This window comes from Periplaneta americana, chromosome 14 (assembly GCF_040183065.1).
Source record: "Periplaneta americana isolate PAMFEO1 chromosome 14, P.americana_PAMFEO1_priV1, whole genome shotgun sequence".
NCBI lineage: Eukaryota > Metazoa > Arthropoda > Insecta > Blattodea > Blattidae > Periplaneta > Periplaneta americana.
This window is the reverse complement of record NC_091130.1, coordinates 119,977,170-119,994,646: the sequence shown is the minus strand read 5'-3', so window position 1 is coordinate 119,994,646 and position 17,477 is coordinate 119,977,170. Positions and strand designations below refer to the sequence as shown.

The 17,477-nt window shown below is 35.7% G+C and overlaps 2 protein-coding genes across 5 annotated transcripts in view; both read right to left on the bottom strand.

Annotated features, from left to right (window-relative positions):
• The window catches only part of LOC138713712 (probable ribonuclease ZC3H12D), a 91,625-nt gene extending 89,882 nt beyond the window's left edge, over window positions 1–1,743 (bottom strand). For 3 of the 4 annotated variants that reach the window (XM_069846015.1, XM_069846018.1, XM_069846014.1), the window contains exon 1: window positions 1,628–1,743. The gene's annotated coding sequence lies outside the window, so the exon portion shown is untranslated. Of the gene's footprint in view, window positions 1–1,527 lie in introns of all 4 variants that reach the window. The other variant, XM_069846016.1, reaches the window with a different exon arrangement.
• A 6,075-nt stretch (window positions 1,744–7,818) lies between these two features.
• Window positions 7,819–17,477, bottom strand: zuc (Mitochondrial cardiolipin hydrolase zuc). Its single transcript, XM_069846013.1, has 3 exons — window positions 17,171–17,477; window positions 10,980–11,164; window positions 7,819–8,807 (listed from the first exon to the last, which is right to left on the bottom strand). Exons 1-3 carry the CDS (start codon window positions 17,425–17,427, stop codon window positions 8,590–8,592), a joined length of 660 nt encoding a protein of 219 aa, XP_069702114.1. The 5' UTR covers window positions 17,428–17,477; the 3' UTR covers window positions 7,819–8,589.

The window sequence follows — 17,477 nt, the reverse complement described above, 5'->3', positions numbered from 1 at the left end:
ATGCTGAAAGTACTTGTGGTTGTAAACTAAAACCTACATCTCACAGAAGTGAATTATGAAAAAAAAAAAAAAAAAAAAAAAAAAAAAAAAAAAAAAAAAAAAAAACACTTGTGCCTCCTTCAGTTTAGCGTGTAAGATGTGCGAGACAGGAAAGAATGAGCCATCAAAAAGTGAGTTTGTTTCATAATGGTTAATATTAGGCCTATATGAATCTACCGACACGAAAGTTCATCTCAGACTAAAACCTCTCCATATACCCATTGGTGATATAGCCACAGCACACGATAAAGTCACAGGACAGATCTTGCCTTCTCTACTGTAAGTGGTTGCAGGACTCGAGTCTTACTACGAATTCGTACTTTCCCAGAGTATTCACTTTCCATGCAATTACTTCCTCGGTCACACGTAAGAGATGGGTGTAATTGATACTGTCGTGTTGGAGATGGTCCCTAATCATCATGTGAAATGACTTGGTATCTGAGCAATCTCTAACACTAGATATGTAACAGTCATAAATTCATTTCTGAAAGATGTTATCCCATCACATCCATCCTAAAGTAACGTTAGCCAAGTTAAGTTAGCTTTTCCTCAAACAGATAGCTATACCCTAACCATAATCTCTAATTCTGTCATTCAACTTGAGACTGAACTAATATAACCAAATCATTCGTACATGAGATAGTTACGCCTTGATCAACCCTCATAATCTTGTCACTAAACTAGCTTAGGCCAAGCCAATGTAATCATCTATACAAGGATAACTATCGCCTCAACAAACCCTCATCTTATCACTGTACTATGGATCTAATCGCTTGTACAAGTGCTGTATATAACTGCACGTCAGTGCGAGCAATAATGGCTTAAGTCGTTTTACAAATTCACCGTTTGTTAGACTGAGAGTTTTCGTAAGGCCGAGAATCAGTGACAGGTTAGATTGTTTGTTGAGGCTTTCGGTATGCCTTGCATATATAGGTAATTATGTCATCGTCGCCATCTTTGTTTCATCAGTGGGGTGTAATATGACTGTATTGTATTCTTCAGTAAACCCTTAGGGCCTATATATTATCACGAATAATCCCATAATGGCAGAGGCAGGAGATAAATAAGCACAAGAACGTCATTTCATAAAATTTTGTGAAATCACTCAGATCGCCTATATCCAGTGAGCTCATGGCAAATGCTAATTTTGATAATTATATAGTCTAGAAAACCATCAGCCAGACTCCTACCCGCAATAAAGTCCGGGTCACATTATCAAGTAACTATAAGTCATATAAACATATTTACATTATCAAGTAACTACTATAACTTTTGTATATAGCCTAATTAGTATGTTATGTGGATCAAATTTGTGGTGGAACGATTTAAGTACACATTACCGTGGAGCTCCGTGGGGCTGTTTCCTTTCATTTTCAAAGTTATCATAATAATTATAACAACATCGCCTACACCACAGTTTACATGCACAAGAACAAATTAGGCCAACAAAATTTCATTTCTTTTTCCGCTACATTACCAAATCCATACCGATTACCAGTAACATCCACCATATGCGATACAAGAATATTTGAAATCCTTTACGTCCAAACGCGGGCACAAACGCAAAACCACACAAATAAACAAATACCTTAAAATTTATCTCTTTACTTCCAAATCTTATCAAATGTTCACAAACGGTTTTTCCATTCCTTCTCTCATCCACCGTTGCCACCTTGTCCCTTGTCCGACTTATTACCAGCGTCGCCAACCTTTAAATACAAAATTATGGGATTGTAGTCTAAAAGTTGTCGGACTTTTCTACAAAATTATCGCAAACGTACATAATAATAATATCACAGTCTACTATATACAGTCGCGAAACTCAATATGTAGTAAAAATGCAAACATGGGTAGTTGCCCACCACTAGGATCGCTACTATCGCCTCATCATCGCAGATCTCTCTCCCAGAAGACGACAAAATATGTTACACTTTCGTTGTGTTCTTTTGGAAAAATTAACACCTTCCTTCCATTATTGAAATATTAAATGCATAAAGTTGATTTATTATTTTAATGAAGTATATTAAATTCCACTATAAACTCGAAGATACCTGCGAGAAATAAGTAATATAATTTTTGTTTGTGCAAAACGAACTGAAATTTACTATAATCGCTTCACTCATTCAAGATTATAGCGATAATTAACTATGAAACCAATAAATATTAATTTGCATTTCCCTTTACAACAATAATAATGGAAATATGAATTAATGGAGTAACTTACGTGTACCGGTACTTGTAGTGTATGCTTACGTAGTTAACAAAGTGGGATGAGGTTAAGCAATAATAATCACACCAGAATTGGAAATAAAACGTGATCAATAAATTTTATTGTAACAGACTTTTTCCACGTCTCTAGTAAAGCAACAAATAAAAATAACAACAAAATTAACAGCTATAATTAAAAACATATCCTTTGAAAAAATAGGCCTAAGCAATAATAATCCCACCAGAATTGAAAATAAAACGCGATCAATAAATTTCATTAAAACAAACTTAATTTTTCTACGTCTTTAGTAAAATAAAACATAAAAATAATTACAAAATTAATAGCTACAATTAAAAATATATCCTCTGAAAAAAAAAGTAGACCTAACCTTTATTTCTCTGGAAATTTAGCAGCCTAAGTGACAGAACTTTAACCGGTATCTACTGTCCTTTCGGTTAGACTGAAACATTTCATTGTGAAATTTAAGGATATAATGTATTCTAACAGTCACAAAGAACTTCAAAATTAAGAGTTTTGTTTCTGCACAGCATTCCTGTGGAGACCCAGGAACCTTTCTGAATCTTTTGGAAATCGGACAAAGGATAACTCTGGCCTCTTTCTCTTAACTGTTGCTACAAATTATAGCACTACAAACGTCTCCTCCTTGTCCCATATTATTATTCCAATTATTATATTTTAGCCATTAACATTTTCATTATAACCAATAACGAACATTTCACAAGCATCAATGTGAAATACGCAACGAGCTAGCACTCGATAGAAATACGACACAGTCCAAAGTCGACCATGGACAATCTATTGTTTCTAGTTGCTAACCGCTTGGAGCGCTTTATCACGAGATTTGCAAAAAAAAACACCTCAAGCTTCGCGACTGTATATAGTAGACTGTGATAATATCACTATCAAAACGTTACACCTTGCACAGAAGAAGCACCAACGGCAGCTATTAACAGACTATTGTAATTAACAATCTACGATGCAAGCTGGAGAAGAAAACGGCGGGCTCTCATCTGAGAATCTTGGCGGAAAGCGGGATAGATTTAAAATGTTTATCCACAGAATCACAGGAATAGAATAAACTCAAATATTTCATTAATGTGACAATTTCTTTCTACAAAGAGCAAAGTTGAATGGGTTCATAGGAATGGTCAGAGCCTTCTTTAGTTACAAGCCGGGGCATGGGTAGGTTTGGCAACGCAGAGTGGAGGCGGGAGATTTGAGTGATATTGTGTTTGCTCATTGCTTTAGTTATACGTAACGCGTATTTTTCAATATTACTTCATCCACAAAGGTAAGATCAAGATTCAGAGTAGTGATGTAAATTATTACGGGTTCGAAAATAGTGTTTTATTGCAATCAATTAGCTATACTTCATAATACGGCGTGAGTAGGCTACTTACATACAAAGGCTGCCACTTAAAATAATTACAAAAAAAAACATGTTTTTGATAGTACGAAGATAAATAGATAAATAAATAAATAAATAAAAAAGATATTCCTTGCACCGAAAATAATAAAATCAAGAATTCAATAAAGACGTAAGTTCCTGCGCAGTATTCTTAAGTTCCTTCAGTTAACAAATTTGTGGCTAGCAAATTGACAATGTTTTGTGACTTAATAGTGTTTCATCTGTGAAAGGTTTAGGATATATTTTAATATTATCTTATGCGATTATCTATCGTGTTTTTCTACAAATATTTCAGATGCCTAGAAAGTGCTGTGTGCCTACGTGTCGTAGCAACTACACTTATAATTAAAAAAAAAAAATAAAAACATACTTGTTATTTTATTGATGGTACAAGGGAAAATAAATAAATGCTTAAAGAAATGTTACTTGTACCAAAAATAAATAAAATAATGACGTACTTTCGCAATACCCTATTCCAATCAATTAACCATTATGTGGCTAGTAAATTGACAATGTTTTGCCGATTAATGTTGTTTCACCTCTGACATTAAAGGTGTAGGATATCATATGCATTTTAATTTCATGTGATTATGTCGTGCTTTTCTATAAATATTTCAGATGTCCAGGAAGCCAGTTTTAGTTTGAACCTGGCCAGTCACCATAACAATACTATTATCCTAAATTATTTGTTATAAACTTTTAAAAATATAATTTTAAATAAATATAAATACAGAAAACAAGCTAAGAATGTGAATTATGCAAATAGGCCTAAAATAAAATGTAAACAGAAGAAACTATTGACATTCCTATTATAATAAAAGTATGAGGATGTAAATATAGTTAAGCCAAGTAAAACAATCTATGAAAAAATGAAAACACATCCCTTCAACATAATACGTAACAAAACGCAACATTATCTATTAAGTACATGTATGTATCAATTAGCGTAAACTCAGTGGACTTTAAATCCTGTAAATACCAAGTGGGTGAATGTAGAGTATCCAACGCCCACTGAACGAATATTTCACTTTTAGCACTGCCAATGTTGCGCTATAATCGTATATGCAAGGTAGGCTATAACAAAAACCTAAACTAACCAAACCTAACCTGTCAAAGAAGCAACAAGTTATACTAAATATGTGTAAAATTGGCCTATGTCTCTATAGTGGGCAGGACATAAGTAACATTGACCAAACCAACAAAGTGATTATATGCATGTACAAATTATAGATAGTTCTGACGTATAGCAGGCATTCCGAATCTTCAACAAAACTGCAACATTTATGGGATCACAAAACAGCTGTTTACAATGACTTTGAAAACCAACGGCGTAACTTTATTGATATAGCAGGCGAGACCCAACAATTTGACTAGAATTCTGATACACACAAATCACAAATAAGAATATAAAAATGTGGTTATACAATATTTAATAGAATGGTCAATTACTTTGTCATCCATGACCGTAAAAATTCCCAAAGACTGCAACCATTTTATTTTCATTTATTGTCTTGTTTTTTTATCACCAACACGCATTTAGTTTATAATACATCAACAATTAACGTTTGGTACGACCGCAAACATAATTCCATCGACACATACTTATATTGTAACATTAATTTACATTGGAAATCGGCATTAGCACAAACACGTATACTGTACGGTCAGCCTCCGGGTGACAGATAATTACAGTGTTGCCGAAGTATGGCCCCGGCTTGTAACTAAAGAAGGCTCTGGAATGGTATATCTATTAAGTTATCGCACGAGTTAAAAAAAGTCGCATGGTTGGCAGCGCTGGTTGTGCGTTTGTATGTCGATCAGCGAGTTAGAAAGATTCTAACTCGTTGATGTCGATCCAAGGGAAATAAATGACAAATGTATAATTTTTTAATATGTATTTCAGAACTGTAAATGCATTAATTTTGAAGTATATATGTAAATTTGGGCTTTGGTTTGGTTTTTCTTAGGCCGGACCAGTACGGATATTCTTTTAGCTAGTTACCGAGAAACCCCCCCCCCCCCCCAACAGGTGATCAGGGTTCGAATTAACAGGGGGGGGGGATTTCCCCCGTTGGAAAATTATCCCTCCTCTTATAAATTCATATTAACATCCCTGCCAGGGATAACTTCTATCCCCCCTCACAAAATATAATTGTTTTAATTCGAGTATACTTTATAAAGTACAGTATAAAGTAAGCAAAGAAAATAATATTGATGTGTTATCATCACCAGCAAGCTAACAGCAATCAGTAACTTAGGAATTACAAATCTTACCTTAAGCCTGCTCATGGATATTATTATTATTATTATTATTATTATTATTATCAAGATGCAAGACAAGCAACTCAGTGCGGCCTAGTGTTGAGCCGTATAGAATGATAATAATAATTTTATGTATGGTATTCTGTATCTAGGATTCTATCTCCCCCCCCCCCAATCAGAAATCTTAATTCGCACGGTTCCTTGCACCTAGACTTACAACGGGCAACTGTGCCCTCTATATATATTATGATTGTCTAAGTCCGACAGGTGGCCTGGGTAGCATTTGTACATCCGATGCTGATAGGTGGGTTATTCTGTGTCAACCATGACAGAGCGACATTCTACGTATCTGATAAATCCCGGATTCGGAGCCCCAAGCCCTTTCTACATCAGCATCGAAAATCAGAACACCTTCAATGCTTCACCCCAGCCATTTTTTTTAACTACTGGAGATGATAGTGGTAATGAGAAGATGGAGAGTGTTTCTGAAATTAAAGAAAACGGAAATACCTCGAGAAAAACCCTCTGTACCGTCTACCTTGTCTACCACAAATTCCATTAACAACTTGACCTGGGATCGAATCCAGGTCGCACAGATGAAAAACCAGCGGGCTACCGCTTCAGCCAAGAAAAATTAGCACTTTACTTCCACGTTGCACATATGCAGTAGACAAAAATGCATGTGTAGAAAATAGTCCGCTTAATTTTACCAAGTTCCAGATACAACACATTGCACATATGCAGTAGACAAGAACGCCTATATATATGCTACTTGTGGACAGTCGTGCGAAACTTGTTGCCTACATACATGTGGACTCCCATCAATACTCGGACCATTTTTTTCTGGCACTATATAATGCTAATGTCACTATTTTCAAATAATAAATTATTTTGCCTAATCTAAGTTGTGTTAGTGTTCCTTAATTTTTCATACACTACAATCTACTTAGGGGTAGGAAATCCCTAAAGTTCTAGATTAAAGGAAACGCATAAAATTGGAAAAATCGAGCTTTGGAAGAATCAGGGGTTATTGGAAGTTATGCTGGGACACCTGGACACCTCTCTTATTTTTAACGTCCTTTCACCCACAAATCTGTAACACTGAGGAGACGGCTTTTCCTTATAATAATAATAATAATAATAATAATAATAATAATAATGATTTATTTTAGCTGGCAGAGTTAAGGCCATAAGGCCTTCTCTTCCACTCAACCAGCAAAAAGTGTATATACATATGCATGAACTTACAAAGAATCCAACAATTTGATTTAGATGAGAGTTACATGTATACAAAAGTTATTTACAAATTAAACAACAAAATACTATGAACTATTAATTAAACCCTGAAATAAACTGTGTAGCAGAATTAAACTAATCTGAAAGTTAGAATTTATAAAACAGTTATATTACCGGTTCTTCTATATGGCTGTGAAACTTGGACTCTCACTCTGAGAGAGGAACATAGGTTAAGGGTGTTTGAGAATAAGGTGCTTAGGAAAATATCTGGGGCTAAGCGGGATGAAGTTACAGGAGAATGGAGAAAGTTACACAACACAGAACTGCACGCATTGTATTCTTCACCTGACATAATTAGGAACTTGAAATCCAGACGTTTGAGATGGGCAGGGCATGTAGCACGTATGGGCGAATCCAGAAATGCATATAGAGTGTTAGTTGGGAGACCGGAGGGAAAAAGACCTTTAGGGAGGCCGAGACGTAGATGGGAGGATAATATTAAAATGGATTTGAGGGAGGTGGGGTATGATGATAGAGACTGGCTTAATCTTGCACAGGATAGGGACCGATGGCGGGCTTATGTGAGGGTGGCAATGAACCTTCGGGTTCCTTAAAAGCCATTTGTAAGTAAGTAAGCAGAATTAAACTAAAATACATAGAATGTTAATATATTTCAAATAATATTTAATATATTTCAAATAATGAGCTTGAATACATACACACAGTAGTGCAATCGCTGAATCAGAAAGAATATAAACACATAACCAGCACCAGCATTTATATTCACTAAAATGTAGTATTCTACTTTGTATGTATTATATATCCACGCTCTCACATACGTCTGATATCAGATATTTCTGGATACTCAGCCATGGTATACGAATCAATGCATATTACATCCGATGAGACAAAACAAATTTAAGCACAGCATTTCTTGATAACTGCTGTAACAGTAACTTGCACATGTACTATGCTCACCATATGGTTCAATAAGTGACCACTTGCCTCCATCAAGTATTACTAGATAAGTACTGGAATACTTAAGCTTTGTAACTTTGTAAACCACACTTTTTCAACCGTAATGTACACCTCATCCACATAAATATAGTTGAGGTAACATTTCATGATTCTAATATGTTTTATTATAAGAAGATAACAACTTTCTTACAATTAAAAAGAACAATATGTGTAAAATTCAGGTTAATACAAACACACACACATAAACACTATTTCTTCTCTCTTTCAAATTCTGCAAGACGAACTTCATTTGAAACCAGGAATACAAATCTGTAACACTGAGGAGACGGCTTTTCCAGGAATACAAACTTAACTTTTACTATTATACACTGAACTGAATCCGACATTGTCTGTTGAACCTGGAGCATAAAATATTTTAATGTAACATTTATTGATATCACAAATGAAATTCTGAAAATTCTTCCCATAATTGAGCAAAGTGTTCACTGAATGGTTTAACAAGTTCAGGTACTGATGTTATCAAAATGTTGTCCCAGTTTCCTGTGAGTGCTTGCATTGTCAAATTACAGGAACCAGTTGCAAGAATATGATTGTCAATCACAAAAAACTTATGATGCATTAGAAATGGAGACTTTTTCATCCGTACTGGAATACCTGCAAACAAAAGTTGATGGACAAAAAAAAAGTGTCGCATTACTTATTGAACGCACATCATATATTTGACTTTTCCATGAAATTATACAATGTTAACATAGTGTCAACAGATTACAACAGATTATACCTACTGTATAGTAATACTAGCATGGTTTTGTTTACAGCTTGAGTACTGTAGCCAGTGTAAAAGAAAATTAAATATGTTGTTGTTGTTTTCTAATGCCAGGCGTCTGACAATAAAGTCATTTGACCTCTTGCACTCCAATATTTTTCAAAGATATTATCATGGTCAGCCACTGAAGCACAGATTTTGAGGTGTTCCGAATCCAAATAATTTTGAAGTAAGTGTAAGGTCCGGTTACAGAAGTGCAAATCAAATAAATCTCTGATCACCAATCAGTTGATGTCTGATTTATTTGACTGCTCATTGTGTTGTACGAAAGCAAATCTCCTATCAACTTTTCTTAATTTACTATAGTCACGTCGCTCTTATTTCCGGCAGCCAATCACATTGCAGGTCGGCTACATTTAAACGTGTGTGTCTTGTCATTCACTGTTGATGACGTTATGCACTACCTAAGGCTCGATAAATAATGAATATAATTTCCCGCCATTTTGATTCTTTCGTTGACGTTAAAAGAAAGCACATGAGGACTCTATTTGCTGCCCTGTTAAACATTTTCATGTTGTAGCTCCTATGAGAGTCGACTTATTATCATTTCGGAACACCTCAAAATCTGTGCTTCAGTGGCTGGTCATGATAATATCTTTGAAAAATATTGGAGTGCAAGAGGTCAAATGACTTTATTGTCAAACGCCTGGCATTAGAAAACAACAACAACATTATCATAGGAGCTACGACATGATAATGTTTAACAGTGCGGCAAATAGATTCCTCATCTGGTAGCTGGGCAACGAAAGAACAAAAATGACGAATGATAATATCTACCTAGACTTTATAGAATCTTCACTTTCTAAGGCGTAAGCAAAGAGGAGGAGTCATGCCGGAAGTAACAGCGACGTGACTATAAATGCTGATTTAAGAAAGAAATATATTTGGCATCAGTGCTATTTAGCAACCACCGCCAAGTTGATGCTCTTTAAGGGGGGAGAAACAAATGCATTGAATGAGCGCTGATCAAGAAAATAAATGAATGTTGTTTTCGTAGAAGTAAAACAGAAAGAAAACATAAATGTTAATGAGGTAATGTAACATTTAACACAAGAAAAGTCAAATAATACGTTTTCCGAAGAAAGATTCCATCTGTATAGACTGCAGAATAAAGTAAAAGAAATGAACTGAACTAAAAACACGGGGGAGAAGGTACAAATTTTTCTGATAAGAATAAAGCCCTCTTAGTAAACATCATGGAGGGCTTTATGAATGTAATAGAAAATAAGAAGATGGATGGTGTTTCCGTGAAGCATAAGAAAAGAAAAGCTTTAATTTTTCGGTCTCTGTCAGAAATCACGATGTTATTCACCATATTACCTCTGACATCGCTTATGAATACTTATCAAATATTTCATCAAAAGAATCTATTAGGTAATTTTTAGCAATATAACTACCTACTGTAACTATTTCGTATATAAATTACTTATAATTTCACTATAAACACTATACACTTGGTAAACACTATACACTTGGTCAATGATCAGTCACTTATCAACAAAAATCGTTGATCACATCTAACGGAAAATTGATTTCTGATCAAACAGCTGATTGTTCTGCAACGAAAATGGAACCGATGGCCAATTAAACCATCTTTGATCATAGATCATATCTAATTGGTTTTTCTGCAATTGGGACTAAAACTTCGGGCGCGATTCCGAACAGGGGCAGCGGTATTTCCTCTAAGGTTAGAGCCCAAGTTTTAGGTGTGTGTGTATTACTCGAAAAGTGGGGGCTAAAAAATATTGAGAATAGGACGCATGTTTATATGACATTTTTTTCGATTAACATACACACACCTAAACTGGGCTCTAACCTTAGAGGAAATACCGCTGCCCCGTTCGGAAGCACGCCCAAAACTTCTTATCAACTGCTAAACTCATTTTACATACCTATAACCTCTGTAGTATATCTAATCCAAAGTTAGTTGCTGTACAGTATAATTTGAAGCTTCTGTAATGGATTAAACAGTACAATAAGAATTAAAAATTGTTTCTTACCATATTTCATAAATGTGTATATTTGGGCACCAGAGCCATCAGCCATATCTGCATCAGCAATAATTCTCACTCTAATACCCTTTTTGTATACTTTGACGATGGCATCCAAGAAGTCTTGACATGTCAACAAGTATATACAAATGTCCAAAGACTCATTAGGCTTCTGCAGTAATTCCAGAATACGCCTAAGAAATAAAATGGAAATTTAATTATGAAACTGCATAAAAGGATACTCTATCCCTATGCTCACCAGGGTTGGCACGATTTTTCCCAACCCAAAAAAAAAAAAAAACCAGTAATACAAAAGTATTCTATTAAAGCTGCAAGTGGCATAAAATCTTCCTTTATTAACAATTCCCATAATTTTTATTTCATACTGTGTAAATCATTATTAAGTAAGTGCCTACCCTATAATAGTATACTTACTTACTTACTAGCTTTTAACGAACCCGGAGGTTCATTGCCGCCCTCACATAAGCCCGCCATTGGTCCCTATCCTGAGCAAGATTAATCCATTCTCTATCATCATATCCCACCTCCCTCAAATCCATTTTAATATTATCTTCCCATCTACGTCTCGGCCTCCCTAAAGGTCTTTTCCCCTCCGGCGTCCCAACTAACACTCTATATGCATTTCTGGATTCGCCCATACATGCCCTGCCATCTCAAACGTCTGGATTTAATGTTCCTAATTATGTCAGCTATAATAGTATACCGGTACCAAATTTAATTTATTATTGTAAGCATTTATTAAAATGCCTAAAGTAATTATTATTTGTTTAATATTTAGGCCTAGTTGAACAATCCAACAAAAATTCTTAGAATTTATAAAGTAGTAGTGAATATGATTTAATTAATGGAATAACAGATATTTCAGACAAGTTTGCAAAAAAAAAAAAATGTAATAGATTTTTATTTGACATACATAAGCAAAGGTAACACTTAATTTGAATATCGACACTGTCACTAACCACTAATTACAAGTCACCAATCTCACATGCACGAATTCTTGTCAGGTTGATACTATTATATGTTGAGTTTCTAGGCTTTATCCACACCCAGTCTGTTCTACAATTTCCCAAATGTCGAGAAAGGTCTTTCAATTGAGGCAGGACTCGCCAGACATGTGTGTAACGCAGAGAAAAACGAGCAAAATCCATTGGGCAGTTTGTTTGCCTTTGTCACCTCCATTTTTTCAATTTTTTTTTTTTGGCCCACAATTTTCCACCATTTACTTGGTAAAATTCTTGAGACTGCATTTTCATGGAATAAGGTAGATGAGTATACGTCGTTGATGGTGAATGCCATAACTCCAGCCAAGAACTCAAGTTATTGCTCCATTACCCATTATTATATTTTGATATAAGTGGGCAGATAGTTTTTGGAAAAAAAAAACCGGGTTTTTGCCAACCCTGATACTCAGCACTAAACATTGATGGTGTGGTGCTAGGAAATCATGATTACTAGAGAGCAGAATTTAGACAAAAACTATTTTTTTCCTTGATGCATACAGGCTTGAGATCTAATATTTACATTTTTCATGGAAATATAGGTAAAAATAAAGGGGTTTTATAGTGCCTAAAAATGCCTATTTCGATGTTAGTGCCTATTTTTAGATTTTTTAAAATTTTTGTATCATTTTTCGTAACTGTTTACAGTTTTTCTCAACATCCCATACTGTTTACATTCCAAGATGGATAACAACTCCTTCCTAGCAGTGAACGACATGATAGAGAAGTACCTCCAGGCCACCCCTTCTCATTCTTACAATCTTTCAATCCTAAAATTCCAACTTTCAATCGGCCTGGATAGCAGAGTCGGTATAGCGCTGGCCTTCTGTGCTCGAGGTTGCGGGTTTGATCCCGCCTCAGGTTGATGGCATTTAAGTGTGCTTAAATGCGACAGGCTTATATCAGTAGATTTACTGGCATGTAAGAGAACTCCTGTGGGACAAATTATTATTATTATTATTATATCTTCCTCTGTCTGTCAGCAATTTAACACAAACTCACTAGGTTGTATCCGAATATACATTCTCTTACATTCCAAGACAGATAACAACCCTTTCTTTTTTTCACCACTTGTAAGTACAGCAGTGAGCAACACAATAGCCACAATAGTGTGCCGTTTTATTTCGGCACACTACTTTTATTTTCCTTTTCCTTTCTTTCTTTTCCTTCTATCATTATTATTTCATTTTTGTATTAGTTTACCTTACTTTTCATAGATGGCTCTACTTCTTCTCCATTTTCAGTCTTACTTTCTCCTTTAGATAGCTTGTTTCTTTTCTTCTATTATAGCTCATTTATTCCTCACGTATAAGGAGCGAACCTTAGTGATCACGTGACTTGGGTTTGGTTTGTAGTTGGTTATTTTGAGGGCGCATTAGCACACAGTTTGACCAGTGAATAGGGATTATAAAGAATGGACACTGAGCGAATTTTCCTGTGTTTTGTTTCTCTGTGCGCAGCGTTTAGTTCCACTTTCAAGCGCTAGAGATTAGTGTAATCGAGCATACGCTAAGATAATAATTGAGACACAGGATCCAAACATCGCCTGCCTTATTGCATAATCCAGTAACGCTTTGCTTCAAATAAATTCAAGTTAACAGCTTTTCCTTATTTCTCAGTGACAAACTAGTTGTAATAATAATATTTTATATTTCAGATATAATAAATTATATTATAAAATAATATAATACATTATAAAATTAAGTATCGAATTCGTTTAATAATTGTATATAATATAATATAGGTATATGGTTTTACTTCTCGTAAGAGTTTTGTTTTTCCATTTTCAGCGCTATCAAATCATTACATATTTTAATTGTTGTTGGGGTCAACGTCTCAACTCTCATTATAAAGGAACTCTAGAGTCTAGACATTACAGTTAATGACGGATTTATTATTTTATGGATCCAATTTATTTTATTTGAGTATATAATGTACCTAGATGTATTAATTAATTATATGTGTTATATTTCCACTGTGTCGACTGCTAGCTGGTGTGATGTCAGCGCCAACTCTAGGGAGAAAGCAGAATCTCACGCTTTAGCTGGCTTGAAGGTCATTGGTCCACACCTGTGGAGTAACGGTTAGCACGTCTAGCCGCGAAACCAGGTGGCCTGGGTTCGATTCCCGATCAGGGCAAGTTACCTGGTTGAGCTTTTTTCCGGGGTTTTCCCTCAACCCAATATGAGCAAATGCTGGGTAACTTTCAGTGTTGGACCCCGGACTCATTTCACCGGCATTATCACCTTCATCTCATTCAGACGCTAAGTAACCTAAGCTGTTGATAAAGCGTCGTAAAATAACCTACTTAAAAAAAAATTGAAGGTCATTGAAATGAGTCCAGCTACATCAAAGGTACCGACGCGAAGTGTCCATTCTTTATAATCCCTATTCGCTGGTTTGACTTTGAGGGAGAATCGCGATTTGAGGATTTAGTCTGGTGGAACGACTCGTTGAGTGAGGTTGGGCGACAGCTGGGTTCGCTGTGAGTTAGTGTTGTAGCTATTCGCGATGGGATCGCGGGTAACTAGCTGTGATGTGACAGCAGGGCAGCCGGGTGTCGAACGGGGTTCGTGATTTATAGCCCAAAATAGTGGTCTCCAGTTTGTGGAGCGGTGTACTGTGTGAGAATGGAAATATGAGAGTGGAAGAGAGAGGTCATTGTTGTGCTGGATGCGAGATCGATTCAGCAGGATTGTAACAGGTTTTTGGTATGATGACAGAGTTGGTAATGTGTGAATTATAGTTACAGTCTGGCATCTTAAAGAGTGAGGAATTAGTACTTGGCTTTCCTCAAACGGGGTTATATTAATTTTAGTGGATTTGGTAACCTAGAGTTATTCAGTGGCAGACAAGCTAGGACTTGTCGAATTTATTATTTGTGTTTTCAGCTAGAGAAAACAGATGGCATTACTGGTCCATGATTTGATGAATGCCAAGTCAGTACACATCACTTGTACGATCATACATGTCCTACGCGTCAGAAATTTGGGCTCAAACCCATCCCCGCCACATCAAGAAACTCGATGCCATCCAAAGAGCTGTGTGCAGAACCATCACAGGAGCTGATTTTTACATTACTAACGCACAACTCTACAGTGACCTGGAAATCATTTTATTCAGTGACTACGTGCAGCACTTACGTAAAAATTATCTTCAGAAACTACAAACACATCCTAATCCACTTATTAAACCATAATTACACATAGCATTCAGTGAACAATCAAGTAATGTTAACTTTTCTGCAAAAATCATTGACTCTGAAAGTTTACCTACACATCCAGCTTACCAGTCTCCGTTTCTGATGGAGAAGATGGTCACACTTCATTTACGTACTCATGTTATAAGCAATATTCTGGTTAAGGCAAGAGTCCACGTGACCTGGAACTTGTAATGACATGTGTCTTTATTGACACCATCAAATAAATAAAATGCCAGGTCAGTGAATGGAAATTATCAACAAGTTTACTTGAAGGGTGAATTATGAGTGACTGCACGTTTTTGTGGGACATTGGTTCATAGCTATTTTTATTACTGGTTGTTAATAAATGTTTCTTGAACTGAGTTTTAAGTTTACATTTAGTGTTTTCTTGTATCACCTTGTCAAAGAGATTGTCATCCCGATCATAACGTTCTACGGCAGGGCAAAGATTTATTATTGAAGTATTGGTTACTCGATACACTTTTACCAACTATTCAGAGTACACAGTGCCAGGCCGTTTCAATAGGTGCTGATCATCTACTATGAAGCAAACTATGGAAATGTGATCAGTGAATGAAAAACACTAACTTAAAGACAGAATGTCTTCATTTTGTGTATGCATGTGTACTCTTGTAAAATGTGAATTGTGTGGAAGTTTCTTTTAATCCAAGAATTTGCATTAAATAAATGTTGAATCTTATATTAGTGACATTCTTCATCAAACAAAAAAGCCTATTTTTTTATTTTATAGAGCCTAAATAAAGGACTTTAAGAGCCTATTTTAGGCGCCTAAAATGCTACAATTTAGGGCCTAAAATTCCGCTCTCTAATAATTACAAACAATCAGCGTTAATGTACGATTATTGAATAACTGGATATTTGTTTGTTTAAAATTATTTTGCTGTTTCAAATTAGTATTATGTAATTAACAGACTCATAGAAGAAGTATAAAAAGTCTCTCTAGTACCATCACATCATGTTCTGTAAGACAGAAGCCTTGTAGGTCTACAGGTCACACGAGGGTTGTTTGAAAAGTTCACAGCCTGGTATAGAAATTAAACTAGGATTATTCTGAAATAATCTTTATTTTTCAATATAATCCTCCCAGAGATTCAAAAACTAGGCTGCAATGCTGCTATACCCTCCTTGTACACACTCTCCTCGAGATCTACAAAAACACCTTCTGCTGCTGCGATAACTTCGTTTGACAAAAATTTCGTTCCAACCAAGTGAGTTTTGAGCTTTGGGAAAAGAAAGAAGTCTGAGGGTGAGAGATTTAGAGGGGATGCGGCAACAATTCGAACCATGGTTCGTGTAGTTTAGCAATCGCGATTGCAGATGTGTGAGCAGGTTCATTGTCATAATGAAACAACACTTTCTTCTTGCCATATCCGACCTCTTCTCGCGAATTATTCCTTTCAGTTGTTGCAAGAGAATTGAATATTCTCCGGTTATTGTTCTTCCCTTTGCTAGATAGTCAATTATGATTAACCCCGTAGAAACCCGGAACATGGACACCATGACTGTCCCAGCTTTTGCTTTCCTTGGAGGCAGAGAATCACTGTGCTTCCATTGTTTCGACTGCTATTTTGTCTGTGGTATGTAGTAGTGGATTCAGGTTTCATCAGTGGTCATAAGCCGCCTAAAAAATCGGCCGTATTTTTCTCGAATCGAGCCAGACAATCCCTCGGAAGTTTGACAACGGATGTGCTTTTGTTCCGGAGTCAACAAACGCAGAACCCACCTTGAGGAGACTTCGAACATGCCCAAGACATTGACTAAGATGTGGCACACTCAGTTGAGCTATACATAACCAAGAGGCCTTATATATCAAGCCCTCTTGTGCATAACCTCGCTAATTTCCCGTATTTTCAGTCGATGGTCATTCAACACCATACCGTGGATTTTTTTCTACGATAAGTACCTATGACTCAATAAGAAGCCAAGGACGTAAATACATTTGTAATTTTTATTCTTACCTCATATGACGAAAAGAACAACTTTGTTTCTCACAACGCACTCTATTGTAGCAGTGTCCTTTACATTGATATCCTTTATCGGTAAAAAACATAACCTCATTTATATGTTCCGATTGTTCTGACAATCTCTTAAACTTTTTAATGTAATAGAAAATTAGTTCCGAAATTACACCTGCAGTTAACACTGTTAAACCCAAATTACACCATGTCAACATTTTTCTTACGCTAAAATTAAAATTGAAAATTCCCACAAACATTCATAAAATTAAAACTGTTATTCTATTGTTATTCTCGCATGGTTTAATCA